The following is a 17540-nucleotide window of genomic DNA, read 5'->3' as shown; positions in this document are numbered from 1 at the left end:
GAATGCTGTTCTGGGGTCTCCCTGAAAGTGTCTGTCTGTGCTTACTCCAAAGGTGATAGTCCCATTGCCCACTTGGAATGCTCAGACCCGGGACCCTGTCACAGACAATGTGGAGAAGTTCTCCATTGAGACAGAGCTCATCTACAAGTATTCTCCCTTCCGCAATGAGGAGGAAGTGATGACTCAGTTCATGAAGATTCCTGGTGACACTGGTAAGTAGGATGTGTCCCCTAAAACCCAGAGCTCCAGAGCCATGAGGTTGGTGGGAATGCCTGGCAGATCAAAAGGATTTCTTTTCCCCAGGAACACTGGTGATCATCTTCAATCTCAAACTCATGGATAACGGGGAGCCAGAGCTAGACATAATCTCAAATCCAAGAGATATCCAGATGGCAGAGACTTCCCCAGAGGGCACGTGAGTGTGGCTGGAAAGGGAAGGAAGTCTTGGAGCTGCTTTTTATTCTCTCAGCAGAGAAAAGCTCAGGAGGTGACTTTAGGGAGAGAGGACAGCTCATTCCCTGGATTTCCCAATTTTAAAGTTGATGAAGCTGAGAACTCATCATCTTGCCACAAGGCAGAGAGATGAATAGGACAGTAGATCTTCAGCTAAGCCAAAAGAAAAGATTAGTGATCCCATGTTGTTCCAACTCTTGATTTGACAGAAGAAACAGGCCTAGAGAGGGGAGAGGAATTGCTGGAGCCATGGTGGGGCAGTGGTAGGGCCAGGTCAGGTATCTGTGGGGTGCCTGTGCTGGGGATGTGCGCTGGGGCAGGATATGGTATCAACACTGAGGGAGTACCCCTTCACAGTGGCAAGAGATGCCAAGATGTGAGTTGGAAAGGTGGAGGGCCTGCAGAGAGGCTGTCCTACACCCTTGGTCAGGCTGGTTGTCGGGTGGGTGACAGCTTTCCTTCGTTCCACCACCTCCAGGAAGCCAGAGCGGCGCTCATTCCGTGCCTATGCTGCCGTGCTCTATATTGATCCTCGGATGAGGATCTTCATTCACGGCCACAAGGTGCAGACCAAGAGGCTCTCCTGCTGCCTGTACAAGCCCAGGTAGGGGCGTGCCCACCCTGGTCTGCTGTTTCCCTCGGGCCAAGGACAGGGCCTGGTTACATTTTTCTGGGGCACTGATTATTTGGAGTGATGTGGGATGGGAAGCTCTGACAGTATTCACTGCATTGAGGCCTTTAAGCTGCCTGTGGTTTACTGCGGAGAAACTTCTGGGTCCTGAGGGAGGGACAGAAACAGCTAACGGGCTGTGGAGGTTGTCTGGCGAAGCTCGTTGAGTATGAGTATCTTCTATGACATGGAGGGTGCCCTGCCTGGCACAGTGAGCTGTTGGAGCTCTCGGCTTCAGGGTCAAGGGGCCTTTAGATGCTACATAGGAAAGCAGAGGCCCTGGCCGATTACTGAGGTTTGTTTGTGCTATGGAATTAATGACACGGGGTGAGTAGTGAGGTTGCTTATCAAACCTGGAGCAGGAGGCAAGGGGCAAGTAGAGTAAGGAATTGGATCTTTTTGCTGAAATAAGCTTGGCTATGACTCATCCTGTGAAGCCAGGACAGTGCAGCTTGGGGGGAGGCAGGAAGGCAGGGTGCTTCCTGTGCTGCTTGGGTTGCTGCCCTGCCCTGCTGCTGCTTGGTCCCTCAGGTTGCTTTTTGCCCTGTTCAGGATGTACAAGTACACGTCAAGCCGTTTCAAGACCCGTGCAGAGCAGGAGGTGAAGAAAGCCGAGCATGTAGCACGGATTGGTAATGACCCCCACTGTGCAGGAGGGACTGGGTGGGGGTTGCCTGGGGGACACTGCTTGTTGCCAAAGCAGGATCCAAGAAAAGTCTCCATCCACCACCCTGGGACATTCTGTTCTCTTGCACCTCTTCCAATGCATGCCAGTCTCCTCAGCAGTTTTTCTTCCCAGACTCCACTTGCCTTTAATCAGCCATTTCTCAACTCCCGGGCTTGCCCAGCGTGAAGAATCCCACACAGTTCTCTGGCCCAAATATTTGTGAAATTGGTTTTTATGACTCCAGGGCAAAAACCTCAAGGTCTGTCATGGTCACAGGGCTTCTTGGCTGCTTAATGGAGAGTAATTGGATGAGGACTTTGATAACTTCTAGCTCCTGCTGAGGGTTTAACTCTGGTTGCCTCGGGCGGTTTTTGACCTGTTCTGATTCATTTGTAGAGTTTGAAAAGCACTTCTCAGGTATAAATAATGCCTGTTTTCATTGGGCATCCTTTACTTATTTGTTTTTGAATCTATTCTGTAGTTCAAGCAGGGAGGTTGCTCACTGGTTCTCCTGTTCCTTGACAGTGTACACACATGTCTTTTCGAGCAGGGATTGCACTATGGGATCCAGGAGGGATGACTAAGAGTTTTAAACCTTTAAATTCCTTATCATGGTTTCTTCTGGATTTCAGCTGAAGAAAAGGCGCGGGAGGCAGAGAGCAAAGCTCGGACATTAGAAATACGCTTAGGCGGAGACCTCACACGGGACACTAGGGTAAGGCCCCAGACCTCTGCGGCTGTTCTCCAGCATTTCTGGTAGTGGGATCCCAGGGCTGGCATGGCTCAGCCCCAGGACGGTCATAAATCCCTTGCTCTAATGCTGGAAAATGGGATGTTATGGATGTTATGGGATGTTATGATGTTTGCATAATCACTATCGAACACACTGTATGGCAGAATCAACATGCCAATAATGATATGATGTGAGAACACTTAATATTCTCAGTTTATAGAAAGAGAAATTGAAGAGCGTCACTTGCTCCAGGTCACACAGTGGTAAGGGTCAGAGCGCCTCTCCCTGTCTGATACACGCCTTAGACTTTTGTTTCAGTTGGGGATGTTTCCTCTATGTTAGTGAGCCTGGTCAAGTAAAACACAGCTTTTGAGTTTGTCTCCGCTTTCTGTAGAAACGAAGTAAATCTCTTGGTGTAGTTTTGCATCCATGTGCTTTAAAGAAAGAGGTTTTAGATGTGTTGTAATATTCCCTGCTGTGGCCCAGAGCACCACCTCTCCTCATTTAGTGCCGACGTTCATTTCCAGGTTATGTTGCGTCAGGTTCAGAACACAGCCATTACCCTGCGTAGAGAAGCTGATGTCAAGAAGCGGATCAAGGAGGCCAAGCAGCGGTAAATTCCAGGGCTAGCCTTTGATCTTTTAAAATTATGGAGCTTTTGTACTGATCATTGACAAAAGAGCTTGAGGAATCGCTCCCCACCCAGCAAGGTTGCCATTCTGTCCCAAAGATTGCTTTGAGAAAGTCATTAATGTGATGCCAAATGCTTGTCAAATTTTTACTGTAGGAGAATGGTTTTTTCCTAGCTCAGTTCTTTCCTGAGCTAGAAAAAGGCATGGCAGGGCCAACACCTTGAACACCAAACCCTTCTCACTGGCACTTGTTCATTTGTTTGTGTCTCCTCCCTTCTTTCTCCCCTCTTCTTCTCTCTCCCCATCTCCCTTTTCATCTCCTCTCCCCCTTCCCTCCCTTTCCTTTTTTCTTTCCATTTAAAGGATCTATAAAATGCTCATTGTATAAAACTTGTGAAATATAGAACATTAAAAAAGGTTTTTAAACTTCCCTATACTTCTGTCACCTGGTGATATCTATTCTTAATTTTTTATCCCTATTTACAGTTGTGGAATAATGCTATAGATTGAGTTCTGGACGTTTTTTGTTTTTTTTTTTTTTCTTTTTTCTTTTGTAAATCTAGAATAGGCATTTGTCCTGGCTTGTTAAATTGTCTTCCTGTCCCACCTCTGTGTGGAGCCTCTCTGGGCTCTGGGCCTTGAATTCTTGGCTTGCTTCTTCTAGGCCCCCTTGTCACAGGTGTAGGTTTCGGGTTTCTTCCATATGAGTCAGTCCACTGCACATCCATTTGCTTTTTAGCTTCCCTGATTTTGTTGACATTTATCACATGATGGTCTCTTTTCTCAATGTTCTTGTGAATTTTTGCCTTTTCAAAAATAATTAATGTCACATTAATGGAGTAAATATGCAGAAAACCTTGTGTTTATACCACTGTGTAACTCACAGATTTGCAGCAGCTTTACAGCATCCCATTCACACCTAAATCTGTCTGTTTTGTTATCAGAAGCCAAAGTCATAAGCTTTTAATGAGGGATGCTTAGAGTCACTGCACAGTGCATATTCCTATCAAGTCTAAAAGATTATATACATTAAATGAAAATGCAAAACTTTTTGCTTAACACATCTTAAGTTTGAGCTTAACACATCTTAAATAAACACTGTGGTATTTGCTTGTTAATGAGTTGATTTTCTTGAATTTATGTTTTGTCTTCCCAGAGCGCTTAAAGAACCTAAGGAACTGAATTTTGTTTTTGGGGTCAACATTGAACACCGGGACCTGGATGGCATGTTCATCTACAACTGTAGCCGCTTGATCAAGATGTATGAGAAAGTGGGCCCACAGCTGGAAGGGGGCATGTGAGTACTGCCCCAGGAGAGCTTCCCAGCCCAGGGTGGATGGCGGGAGGGTTTTGGCCAGTGGGATGACAAAGCTGTGTCTTCTTTCTCTTGGCAGGGCATGTGGTGGGGTCGTTGGGGTCGTTGATGTGCCCTACCTGGTCCTGGAGCCTACACACAACAAACAGGACTTTGCTGATGCCAAGGAGTACCGGCACCTGCTGCGGGCAATGGGGGAGCACCTGGCACAGTACTGGAAGGACATCGCCATTGGTAATGGCCTTTCTCTTCACCTCCAGCCTTAGTATACTCTCACTGCCTGAGGGGTGAAATTAGAAAGAGAGGCTGGCTCCTAAGGAGGTGTGTGGGTGTTTGTTTGCCTTCTAGCCCAGCGGGGAATCATCAAGTTTTGGGATGAGTTTGGCTACCTCTCTGCCAACTGGAACCAGCCCCCATCCAGCGAGCTGCGTTACAAACGCCGGAGAGCTATGGAAATCCCAACCACCATCCAGTGTGGTGAGTCAGTGGTCGGAACATCCTCCTGACTCCTTTCTGTCATAGTTCATGGTCCTCTTTTCTCTCCATCCCTGTACTGGTCTCCTGGTGGGACTGACATTCGTGGACTTATAGTCCCACTAAGGATATGATGATGTTCAGTGATGGACCTGAGAGCTCAGTCTTAGTCTGTCCCTCCTGATTGAGGCAGGTCATCTAACCTACTAGACCTCACTTGGTTTGGTACCACATTGTTAATGGTACAAGTGTAGACTGAGCTAGCATCTTAGTGGAGGAGGGAGAGGGGTTGGGGGTGTTGAGAGTCCACAATATAAAGTTTCCATCCTTGCTGGAATCACTGTCCCCGAGAAGAGTTACTGTTCTGTAAGGAAGGTAGAGTTGGAGCCAGAGTGAAGATCTTTGCCTTGGACCTGACTAGGAGGAGCCTGACTGTAGATATTGTTGGTAGGCATGACTGACTTTGTGGGGTGTGTTTTCTGTGTTACAGATTTGTGCCTGAAGTGGCGGACCCTCCCCTTTCAGCTGAATTCTGTGGAAAAAGATTACCCTGATACCTGGGTTTGCTCCATGAACCCTGATCCTGAGCAGGACCGGTGAGCACTTTCTCTTATAGGGAGATTGTAGGTATCTCCATCCTCCCACCATGTTCTCCCACCACTCTTTGAATAAATAACTCACTACGCTTCTTGAGGTCAGCGCTCACATCTTTACATCTATGTTGCTGCACATAATAAGTGCCCTGGAGGTAAAAATAGAGGTGTGTCCTGCAGTGAGTATTCCGTGCACTTGGGAACTCTGAGGTGGTTACTCTGAGAGACAGTATAGGTTCACTGAGGAGATAGGACCCTGCCCCACCTAGAGCCCTGGTTTGCCATAGCCTCCTTAGCACCTTCTTTCTGCAGGTGTGAGGCTTCTGAACAGAAGCAGAAGGTCCCACTGGGGACATTCAGAAAGGACCTGAAGACACAGGAAGAGAAGCAAAAGCAGTTGACAGAGAAAATTCGCCAACAGCAGGAGAAGCTGGAGGCCCTGCAGGTGTGTGGTCATGGGCAGTACGCAGAGCTAGCCTGTGACAAGGGTCTTTTTGGGATGGGATAGCAACCCTCAGTGGCTCCCCTATTCTCTCAACCCTCAGTGGCTCCCCTATTCTCTCCATTCACCCATGAGTACTGCCAAAGCTTTCCAAATCCCAACCTCTAGGCACACTGGTTCTCAAGTACACCCTGATTATTCTTTTAAAAAGAGTTTTTTGTTTATATTACAGTGGTTTAATTAATTTATGAATGTTTTAAAACTCCAGAAAACAAATATCCTACCTTAGACATAACCGTTATTTACTACAAATTCTTCCAGCTTTTTATGATTGCTTACATACACATAAATACATATGTATTTTTAATAGTAATATAGAGATCACGACATGTCACATGATATACATATACATACGTATATATTTAGAAATGTCTTTTTAGTGCATAATTATTTTGGGGGGCATAATTTTCTAGAAGTGAATTTGAAAGAATAAAGGGGTTTATAAAATTTTATGGCTTTTAAAAGCATTTCCAGAAGATATATTAATTTCTGTTTCTTTTTAAATCAGTAGTACATTTATTTTTAAACGTTTTTGCAAATTTGATAGAGGTATACATTTTATAATTTGAATTTTTTATATTTCTAAAATTGACAGTTTTTCCATGTGTCTATGTTTCTTTTAGAATTGCTTAGTCTCATATTTCATTTTTTCCCTTTAATTGATTTGTCAGGGTTTTTTAGACATATTTGTGGTATTAACTCTTTATCATATGTATTATAAAAGCTTTTTGCTTTCTGGTTTCTGTGTCTGCAGAAATTCTCACTAGTTCGGACGGCTTATGCATGTATCCCTGTTTGCTGAATCTCACCATCTTTTCTGGTCTTATTGATCAGACCAGGCCTTTCCCACCTTTTTTGATGTTTTTTATAGTAATTGAGTCCATTGACACTTTTTCCCAGTCTCCCAATTGCTGGATTAATCATACAGAATGCTGCATTTTGCTGATGGTTTAGTGTCTGTGCATATTTTTTTGTCTCCTCAGTCAGTGAGCATGGGAGACTCATGTAACAGTAGGACTGAGGCCTGGGTTTTCTTTTTTATTTGCCTGTTGTCCTAGACACATAGTAGGGATCCAAAAAGTTTACTTGAATGTACCAAGACAGGCAGACAACCTTATCATCACGTTTTCCCTGCAGAAAACGACACCCATCCGCTCCCAAGCTGACCTGAAGAAATTGCCATTGGAAGTGACCACCAGACCTTCCACTGAGGTAAAGCCCAAGGGCAAGAGACGGAACTTTTCCTCAGGTGTCTTGTGCTAGGATCATTGTTTTTACTCTCCCTGGGCCTCTTTTAGGAACCTGCACGTAGACCTCAGCGTCCTCGGTCACCTCCTTTACCTGCTGTGATCAAGAATGCCCCAAGCAGACCCCCTTCCTTGCAACCTCCCAGGCCAGCCAGCCATCCTCGGAAGGCTCCTGTCATCAGCAGCACCCTAAAGCCTTCTGCCCTGGTATCCCGGGAGGAGGCCTGTACATCCAGGCTTCTCCAGCCACCCGAGGCACCCCGAAAGCATGCTAACACTCAGGTCAAGACTGCACCCCGGCCTGCCCCACTGGTGCAGCCTCTGTCATCATCTCTGCTGCCCAACTCTAAGAGCCCTCGGGAGGTTCCTGCCCCCAAAGCCATCAAGACTCCAGTAGTCAAGAAGTCAGAGCCACCCAGTAAACTTTCCCCGGTAAGATGTTTTACTTTCCCCAGCTCCCAGCCCACCCTCAGTGGTATAGGAGTGGTGTCAGGAAGTGTCAAAGCTGTTCTGGGGGTGCCTCAGTGGAGACCAGCTGCTGCCCCTGAGGAGAAGTCCAGATGGCTGAAGGGACTCTGTCAGGGGCACAGAGTGATTTGGTTCCTTGTTCAGAGAGCTTTTCACTGCTCTCTCTGAGTTTTGGTCTGCCACAAACTTGAATCACCTCTACTGGCTTCTCACACTGGGCATAGATTGGTGGGCTGCAGAAGTGGTTGGTGTGTCTCAGGGTGGTCACAGTTGGCTGGCCAGCCGGCCAGCCAAGCCAAGTGTGAAGTGGATTGAGAGGCTTCCCTGGTGACAGCTTTGAGTAAAAGTCCTCGTGGGTACAGGGGCCATGAGGTTTCTGTGTACTGAGTCATGTCCGGGGGTGCTCAGCTATACAGGCCCCTCTCTGAAGCCCTGTTAGGCAAAATGGAATCTTTTGTACCTCAAGGACTGGCAGGACTCTCATAGCCCTTTTCTCTTGCTCTAGGCCACGCCTGGTCGGAAGCGGACCCTAGAGGTCTCTGATGAAGAAGAAGCCGAAGAAGAGGCTGAAAGGAGGAAGGAGAGGTCCAAGCGGAGCAAAATTGCTGTGAAAGAGGAAAAGAAGGACTCGAATGAGGTAGGTGGTCAAGGTGAGGTTCTTAGAGACTCCCCCCTCAGGGTCTATACTGCCCCTGTAGTCTGTACCTGCAGTCTGTACCAGCTCTGTTTGTGCTCTGTGACATGAGCCTTCCAGGAATGCAGTCCATCTCTGAAGGCCTCTCAGTCATGCAGATGACTGGAAACATGGTGCCAGGGAGCATCCAGAGTGTGGCTGCCTTCTGGCTCTAGGCACAGGTCTGAGGTCACACTGGTGCAGATCAGGGAGGCTTGAAACCCTTGCTTCCTGTGTCTTCGACATTCTGCCCTTTGTCAGCTATCTTGTTTATAAGGGTAGCAGAAGTGCAGTTACCTAAGGTAGTAATTTAAGGAGTGGGTCTCAGCAAGACATGGTGATTTAAACTGCTGTGTAAGACAACATGAATATGATGGCTGATGACCCTGGGCAGCGAGTCATGCAAAAGTCCACTCTTTGGGGACACTGGGGATGACTCTGACAGACTCTTCTCCTTGTAGCTCTCAGACAGTGCTGGGGAAGAGGATTCAGCTGAGCTCAAGAAGGCTCAGAAAGGTAAGTTCAAGGAGGTGTATCTGGCAGCCTATGGGGAAAATGGGGCACCTCAGCCAGCAGCAGCTTACCCCAAAGGCTTATGGAGGCTTTCCTGGCTTTGGGCTTTCATGCTACAGTGGTTCCAAGTCTAATTCCGAGAAGAATTCTGAAGAAAGCCACTATTGTGTGTATTTTTAGCACTAATTCCTTGGCGTGCACCTCTGGTAGTCACTTGTTCTGCTGCTCTTTGGCACCCTCATGACAGATGGGGAAGGAAACCCAGATGGCTGGGCTCTATGTCTCTGGCATAGTGGGGGCAAGCACCTAGGGGTTCTTGTCCCTGCAAATCCTAGGGTGACCTTATTCGAGGTGGCCCTGGCTGTGTGGAGTCTCTGTAGTTTTCTGACTTCCACCCCATTTCCATTCTCAGATAAAGGGCTGCACGTGGAGGTGCGTGTGAACAGGGAGTGGTACACAGGCCGTGTTACAGCTGTGGAGGTGGGCAAGCATGTCGTGCGGTGGAAGGTGAAGTTTGACTACGTGCCCACAGACACAACACCAAGAGACCGCTGGTAATGCCCCTTCTGAGAGGCTGGGTTGACTGTTGCTCAGGGCAGGGGGAGGTGGTATCCCATCCTGGGAGCCCAGAAGACATGTGACACAAGCATTATGTTCTCCCTAGGGTGGAAAAAGACAGTGAGGATGTGCGGCTGATGAAGCCCCCTTCTCCGGAGTATCAGAGCCCTGACACGCAGCAGGAGGGTGGGGAGGAGGAAGAGACCATGGTGGCCCAGCAGGCTGTGGCCGTGGCAGAGCCCTCCACTTCTGATTGCATTCGCATCGAGCCTGACACTACTGCTCCGAGCACCAATCACGAGACCATCGACCTGCTCGTCCAAATCCTCCGGTGTGTTTGTCGTCCTGTTCCAGGGCCAGCAGCAGCTCTCTACTCCTCCATGCCATTCTGACTTCCTGTCCCCTCCTTTGTCTTTCTCGTTTAGGAATTGTTTACGGTACTTCCTGCCTCCAAGTTTCCCCATCTCCAAGAAGGAGCTGAGTGCTATGAATTCAGATGAGCTAATATCATTTCCTTTGGTGAGTCTGGCCTGACCTTTGATTTTGCACTGTGTGTGCCCCTCTTGGTGCTTGTGGTTGGCATCTTTTAGCTGTGGGCCTCTCAGCTAGCTATTATGCTGAGAGAAGGGAAGAGGAGACTTTATATTGTAGGAAAAAGAAGTGGCTTAATTGGAGGACATGATCTGGCGTCGTGAGACTCCGGGCCTGAGTCCTCACTTAGGGATAGTAGACCTGTCCCAGGTAACAGTGAAGAACTTAGGCTCAAAGTGCCTAAAACTCGACTCTCTTAGAGGGAAGTATAAATAAGCTCATGATGTACGAAAATAAGCAGAGTCTTATTTAACCCAGCAAATGCTGATGTGGCATCTACCCTGAGCAGGCCCTGCTGGACCTCTTAGCAGCAAAAGTGTCTTGCCAAGTGGCTTAAGATTCTAGAGACTGAATTTTTACAAAGTAGTTGAATGTGAAGGTGGAGAGCAGTAAGTGCTGTGGATGTGGGCAGTGTTGGGGACAGGGGAGAGCAACTCAGTTTGAGGAAAACGTGGGTTTTGGCAAGTGCCTGTGTAAGTGACAGGGAAAGTTTAAGACGAGGGGACTTTCGTGAGCAAATGCTCAGAGAGATGAAAGAGCAGGTGGGGGAGGTCAGGACAACAGGTAGGGGTGAACGTTTAAGATAGAAGGGGCCTGAGAGCTAGGATATGATGCATCTTGAATGTCCAATCTTAAGCACAGTGGCTTAAACTCTGTAGGAGATGGGAGGGCCAGCAAAATGTTTGAGCTGATGGAATTGTCAATCATGTCTAGGGCAGAGGTCAACCGACTTTTTCTGTAGAGGACCAGTTAGCAAATATTTTCATCTTTGTGGGCTACATAGTCTTTGGCAAGTACTCAATCCCACTCTTATAGCCTGACAGCCCCCACAGACAATAAGTAAAGGAAAAGATGTGGCTGTGTTCCAATAAAGCTTTATTTACAGAAACAGGCAGCAGGCTGATTTGGTTTATGGGCCTAAGTCTGTTGACTCTGCCCCTGAGAAGGTAATACTCGTAGCAGTATGTTTAGGTAGGATGGGTGGATGGGAGATGCAGGGGCAAGGAGGCCAGTATAGTTGTAAAAAGTCAGAGGTGAGGGAATGGGAAGGAGAGCCAGAGTGGTGAGAGAGGACCATCAGGTGAAAGGGACATGTCAAGAGGCAAGTGATTGGGGAGGAGGCAGAGGCCACATGCTTCTTTGTGTCTCAGGCCTGTGGGAATTGGAAGTTGATGACAAGGCTGTTAACTGGGAGAAGAAACAGCTTTTATCAGAGGAAGATTAGTTGAGATTTAATTGTGTTGGGCTGGAAGTACAGACACTAAATTTCTGGTGATGTCCAGTGGGCAGATGGAGATTGGGGACTGGTGCTTGTGAGTGGGAACGGCAGGACTGGAGATGGGGATCTAGTAATTGTCCACATCAAGTGAGATGTTTTCGTGGTAGGAATAGCTAAGTTTTTGAAGGAGGTTTTTGTAGAATAGACTGGAGTTGACACTGCAGGATTAGTATGTTCAAGATGTGGGTGCTTGTATGGCAGCTACGTTCTGGATAAGTTTTTCCAGAGAGAAAAATATGGGGTATTATTTCCATTCCATTTTTAAGGAAATGAGGCTAAGAGTTAAGATACTAAGTCTCCAAGAGGTGAAGAGTCTGTTGTAATAGAGCCAGCTTTTAACCCAGGCACTCCTTAGGACAAGGGTCTTGCTCTTCCCATGGTGCCAACGTGATTCCCTGTGAGATGAGAGGGGGTTGTCCATACTGAGGAAGCTAGAAGATAGCAGAACTCATGACAGCTTCACAGAAAGCTCCATGCTTCAACTGTTGCCCTGCAGATTCCAGGAACAAATAGCTGATAGGCTATGGCCTGGCTTCCTCTTGCCAGATTTGTTGCTTTTATCTTAACGTTTTTGCCAAACTCAGAGCAAAGCCTGGATGCAGTGAGATCTCTGCAGTGGGCTCTACTGCTCAGAGCAAAACATAGGAGCGTGTGAGCCTAAAATAGTCTGTTAGCTTATTCTTATAAAAGGAGGCATATCACCAATGCATGAACTTTATATGTCCTCCTGATTGTAATGTCCAAAAGAACTCACTTTAATTTTTTTAATGTTAGAGACACAACAGAGTCTAATGTTCATTATGTCCTTGTCAGTCTAAATGATCATCCTTTTTCCCATCATGCTGGACCAGGAGTTCCATATAGTCCACAAGTGTCCTTCAAATATTAGATACATATATGTGTGTGTGAGAGAGAATCTATGATTACTTTAAAAGTTAAACTAATACAAATCACAGGTTCAAGACATTGTATACTAAATTTTAATACATTGGAGCAGTTTGAACATTTATTTTATGCTGCCAAAGTAATTTTTTTGTGTGCAGAACTTGAAGTTTTTCTTGCCTTATTGCTTTAATAGAATAACAATCTGGATTGTAAGGAGAACGACACAGTTAAATACTGGCCAGTAACACTTTTTAAAACCAGCAATCAGGAGCGCCACCCAATGCTAGGTAGCTCATTCCTCTTCATAGAAGTAAATAAATGCTAGAGATAAAACTGCAGTGGTTAGCCAGGATCTGCTGGTTCATCTAAATGGCCTTATCATTCTCATTGGTAATTTATGAGTTGATCATGGTGCTGTAAGTTTGAATTTAGAAAAGAAATGTAATCTAGAGATACTACCTAAATTGGTTTTTACACTGAGATTCCATGTAAAATTTCATTTGAAACAAGTGTTCTGCTATCTTTTAAAAGTTTGAAAAGCCTCCTGTCTACAGAAACTAGTTAACATTACTTCCCCACCCCTTGGAAGTTCCAGGGACTCAGGGAAGTTACTAAAAACTGATGCTGTATAAATATACTACACAAATCTGGAGCTATCTGCTGTTGGTAGTTGCTTGGTAAATATTGGAGGAAGAGAACTTTTGATCCTGACATTGTCAGGCTGACTTTAGAAATGAATTGTTGAAAGGGCTGCCGTGAAGTTAGAAAGGTATGATGGAGCTGAAGAATGACTGTTGTCCTTTTGTGCCACCTGGAATGGTAAGAATCATCCTTCACATTTACTTATGGCTTGCTGTCTGTTAAAGCACTTTGCTGAGTGCTTCACATGTGTGATCCTGTCTTTGTCCTCATGGCAGCCCCATGCAATGGGCATCAGGGTCTTTCTACTTTGGAACTAGGGAGACGGCTTGCCCCTCGTGTTTGACATTTCTTCAGGTCCAGCCTCCTTGTGCCAAGCCAGTTGGGGAAACCAAGTGCTCATCTAAAAGGGCCCTGAGCACCCCTTTGAACTCATGTACCCACTTTCCGGCTTCCCTTCTGACAGAAAGAGTACTTCAAGCAGTATGAAGTGGGGCTCCAGAATTTGTGCCATTCCTACCAGAGTCGTGCTGACTCGCGGGCCAAGGCCTCTGAGGAGAGCCTGCGTTCCTCTGAGAAAAAGCTCCGTGAGACAGAGGAGAAGCTGCAGAAGCTGAGGACCAACATCGTGGCGCTCCTACAAAAGGTGCAGGAGGTGAGCCAGGCAGCCCTCTCATTGCAGCTGGACCACCTGGTGCCTGAGGGAGGGGGGCCTGGGCACCTCTTGCTCGCTTCTCCCCACTCACAGGAATCTGTGGTTCCAACCCTGGCTGCACAGCATCCTGACCAGAAGGGCTGGAGGTGGTGCGGCTGCCTGGGCCTCATCCCAGCCAGACCCACGGTATCAGACTTTTGCCCTTGTTTAGACGTTCTGATATACAACCTGGTTTGAGAATTCTTCAAGCCATAAAATAGAAAGTTCTCACTTTTCCAGATGACGCCCAGATGGGATTGGGTGGCCCAGAAGTGGGGAGTGCCCTGTAGGGTCTCAGTCCTTCATCCAGGCAGTAAACACTGAGGGCCTACTTTGTGCTTGTCCTGTGGATACTGGGTGAACCAGGCAGGCAAGATAGGTCCCTGCTCTCACAGCTTGACAGTCTATTGGAGGAGATAGAATTATTGATGGTGGGAAGTGTCATGAAGTAAAGAGAATGAGAAACAGAAAAAGGGGGGACAACTTTACCAGGGCGTTTGTGGATGGCCTCTCTGAGGTATTTGAGCTGAGAGTGGAACCAGTCATGCAAGAGTGAATGTGAATGCTCTGGGCAGAGGGAAGAGCAGGACTCTAGGCCCAAGGCAGGGAGTTGTGGGCAGCAGGAGAAGTAGTAGGGCCTCTATGAAGTGGGAAGTCACTGGAAGGGTGTGGCATCATTCAACTTGCAATCTAAGACACTATGGTTGGTTATAAGAAGGACTGGAGAGGGTGGAGTTTAGAACCCAGGACTACATTGAGGAGGTTCCCACAGTTATCTGGGTGAGAGATTCTGGTCTCCTGAACCTTGGATGGTGACAGTGAAGATGGAGGGAGTGGGCAAATCTGTAATATCTGAGAGATAGGGAAGAAATGGGTGATCTCTTGTGGCTTGTCTTCAGTCCCTGGGTGAAGAGAAGATGGTGGTGTGTATTGAGAAGGGAACAGCTTGGGTTGGGGTACATTTGAGTTGTTTTGGATGTATTCAGTCTGAGAAGCCTGCAGCACAGCTAAGGCAACCTGGAACTTGGGGGTAGAGTTAGGGCAGAGGCAGAAAATCTGGGCGTCATCTGTGCACAGAGGATTGGGCTGGGGGTGGTGGGGAATGATCAAGAGGGAGGGGAGAGGGCTGACAGCCAGGGTGCGGGGGGAAAGGAAGGAGGAGAAGAGGGGACTCTGGGCTCAGGGTGGAGAGGTGAGCCCCCCACCACCTTATGGCCTCCAGCTGACCCTGCCCTGCTCTATTTTAGGACATAGACATCAACACAGATGATGAGCTGGATGCCTACATCGAGGACCTGATCACCAAGGGAGACTAAGGAGCTTGGAGCCAGAGATCAGCTCTCCTGCCCCTCAAGGCAGAGAGCTCCCAGGGGGGTGGGGGTGATGTTTCATTCATGGGTTGGTGGATTTACCTTGGTTTGATGCACGTGGGACATTTGTGCTTTTGGAGGGAAAGAGACTCTTGATTCTTTGAATCTTCCTCCCTAAGTTTATAAATATTTATTTTTTAAAAGAACAAGATGCTGTGCCTGCTGTGAGACTATACATTTTTTTTTAGTGCGTGACTCTGAGGCAAAGGACAGAGAACCAGTATGTCAAGCTTAAGCCAATTCTCTTGGCTCCTGGCTCCTCAAGATGTGGCAAGTCCAGCGCCATCCAGAAGTCGGAGAGGCAGGGCTGGTTTCTCTCCTAGAAGATGAACAACGTTGGAATATGAGGGATAGGGGAGGGAGAGAGACCCCAGAGTTGTGCTCCTCCTAGGGGCTCTGATCCAGGGGACCTCCAAGGGGGCTGTGGGTCAGGAAGAAGCTTGGCACTGAGCGGCTCCTTTCTTAGATCAGGGATGTGTCGGCCTGAGCAGCTGTCCTCTTGGCTGTGGCTTTGTCCAAACAGCTTGGGGAAGAAAGATCCATTCAACCTCACTATCCACCATTCAAGTTCTCATTGCTGGAGTGATTTCCTCATAACTGTGGACAATGAGGTTTCCTGCCTCAATAACTTGAGTCCAGGTTGAGTGGACAGATCCAACACTGGTTAGACCACTGACTTGGGTAGCACATTGAATGTCTGAATTCCAAAGGATTCTTTTTTAGGAAAGGACCTTGTGTGTGAAAGAGCCCTTGGTACTGATGTGGTGGCCTCCATCTCTGGTTTGGCAGGGAGTGCTGCCACCTCAGGTGGTGCTGGCCAATTTAGAGGGTCTGCTGCTGCTACTTTTCTCCTCCTCTACCTGGCTCCACCATGTCCCGTCAAGGTCCCTGCTATGGGGCAGACAGAAGGGGTCACTGAGCCCCCTGGCCCACAGGTGCAGGAGGTGGGCTGCAGGGACTCCAGAGGCAGTTCTGCAGGAAGCACACCATGCCTTCCCTACTGTCTCATACAGCTCATACAGCTGTGTCCCTCAAGCAACTTCTCAGGGTCAAAGACAGGCAAGAATTGTTTTCTCTTTAATGGCCATTGGAAAAATTCTGGTTTGATTTTTTTCCACTCTCTTATCTCTTCTCTTTATTTGGGGACTTTGGATTTTCTAAAGGCATAAGGACTATGCCCTTGTACCCACTGGTCTGATTCAAACTGGCATCTACCCACTCCCCGTGGGTAGATGGTGCCACCCTGTGAATTCTGCAGAAGACTAGGAAGTAACTGGTGAGGGAAGCAGGCCACACTGGATTCGGGAGTCTTTAACCACTTAGGCACAATGGCTTAGGGTTTTGGGTTTCCCCAAACCACATCCCTGGAGGAGGGTTGTTTGGGGAAAATACCATTCAGAGAGATGAGAGATCCTGGCTGCTTCCTCTGGAAGATTCTCTTAAGAGTCTTGGGATTCAAGCTGGTGGTTCCTCTCCAGTCCATCTCTCTCTCTTCATCCCAGGCAGCATTTTGTCCCCAAACCTTTTCTTTTAATCTAAAAGAAGTTGGTTCTGCATTTTTACCAGAAGGTAATACTCAAGTTTTTAATTTACACACCTGTAATCAAAATGCAATACTATAAACTTTTACTGGTGAGACTCCTGAACTTACTTTGTTTTCTTCTTAGTAAAATCCAGTAACTTCCTCCTGTTTATTCTTTTTACCATGGTGTCTTTAAACTCTTCAAATTCTTCCTCATCTTTACCATCTTCATTGTTTCCTGTCTTCATCCTCAACACCCACAGAAACTGAAATACTTTATTTCTAAAATGTTGTAGCTTCAACTTCTAGATGTGCCCACTGTGCTGCCTATAGCCTATTTCCTAGGAGCACTCCTGCCATTCTTGGTGGGAAGATAAAATGCAAGGTCCCCTCCCTTTTCCCTGTCACAGAATAGCTGACCTGTTTGGGAGGAAGGAGATGGTCTGGCTGGTCTGTAGCAGGAAGGTCCTTAGTTCAAGGCAGCAAATAGGGGAATGAGTGCAGTAACTCTTGTTAAAGAGTGGAAGGGATGGGACTTTAGTCTTTTTTTTTTTTTTTTACAGTGTCACATGTACATGGTAAAAATTCAAACAGCACAAAAGGTTGGACCATGAAAAGCAAGGTTCTCTTCCACCCCAACCCCCATTTTCCCACTAGAATGAGTATCCATCCTGAGCACACAAATATACATATATCCATTCTGTTCTTTTTTATTTCCCACGTACTGTATTTTGGAACCTGTTTCAGAATAACTAGATGACAATGTACTGTCACCTAGCAGTCCCCTATTTATAAACATTTCAGGTGTTTTTAACAATGAAAAATGCCATGATGAGTGTGTGTAGATGTTTATTCATTAACTCTTCTCTCTATATAGAGTAAATTCCAAAGAGAAATGGCTGGGTCATACGATGGTTGTATTCAAACAACTAAGATACATTCCAGAAAAGACTTCCAATTTCAACTCCTACCAACAGTTCCTTTCCCCCCACTTCCTAGCATGCATTCTTTTACATATTTACTAATTTGAAAGGTAAAAAGCCATGGACTTCTGAGTTGTTT

The 17540-nt window shown here is 46.9% G+C and overlaps 1 protein-coding gene across 4 annotated transcripts in view; it reads left to right on the top strand.

Moving 5' to 3' along the window:
• The window catches only part of MORC2 (MORC family CW-type zinc finger 2), a 37164-nt gene extending 22033 nt beyond the window's left edge, over nucleotides 1-15131 (top strand). The window contains exons 7-27 of one of the 4 annotated variants that reach the window (XM_039861863.1): nucleotides 53-212; nucleotides 304-415; nucleotides 932-1057; nucleotides 1676-1755; nucleotides 2423-2505; nucleotides 3051-3136; nucleotides 4312-4452; nucleotides 4550-4704; nucleotides 4819-4947; nucleotides 5435-5540; nucleotides 5850-5982; nucleotides 7177-7251; nucleotides 7338-7718; nucleotides 8260-8391; nucleotides 8889-8943; nucleotides 9353-9494; nucleotides 9605-9829; nucleotides 9924-10017; nucleotides 13359-13547; nucleotides 13641-13733; nucleotides 14834-15131. In XM_039861863.1, coding sequence (XP_039717797.1) covers nucleotides 53-212; nucleotides 304-415; nucleotides 932-1057; nucleotides 1676-1755; nucleotides 2423-2505; nucleotides 3051-3136; nucleotides 4312-4452; nucleotides 4550-4704; nucleotides 4819-4947; nucleotides 5435-5540; nucleotides 5850-5982; nucleotides 7177-7251; nucleotides 7338-7718; nucleotides 8260-8391; nucleotides 8889-8943; nucleotides 9353-9494; nucleotides 9605-9829; nucleotides 9924-10017; nucleotides 13359-13547; nucleotides 13641-13733; nucleotides 14834-14902 — 2766 coding nt within the window. In that variant the 3' untranslated portion in view covers nucleotides 14903-15131. The remainder of the gene's footprint in view (nucleotides 1-52; nucleotides 213-303; nucleotides 416-931; nucleotides 1058-1675; nucleotides 1756-2422; nucleotides 2506-3050; nucleotides 3137-4311; nucleotides 4453-4549; nucleotides 4705-4818; nucleotides 4948-5434; nucleotides 5541-5849; nucleotides 5983-7176; nucleotides 7252-7337; nucleotides 7719-8259; nucleotides 8392-8888; nucleotides 8944-9352; nucleotides 9495-9604; nucleotides 9830-9923; nucleotides 10018-13358; nucleotides 13548-13640; nucleotides 13734-14833) is intronic. The other 3 variants (XM_039861867.1, XM_039861866.1, XM_039861865.1) reach the window with 3 other exon arrangements.
• The last annotated feature ends 2409 nt before the right edge of the window (nucleotides 15132-17540 follow it).

The sequence above is a fragment of the Pteropus medius genome, unplaced genomic scaffold (assembly GCF_902729225.1).
Source record: "Pteropus medius unplaced genomic scaffold, Ma_sr-lr_union100, whole genome shotgun sequence".
NCBI classification, from domain to species: Eukaryota; Metazoa; Chordata; class Mammalia; order Chiroptera; family Pteropodidae; genus Pteropus; species Pteropus medius.
Note: the sequence above shows the minus strand (reverse complement) of the source record. Positions and strands in the feature narration are given on the sequence as shown.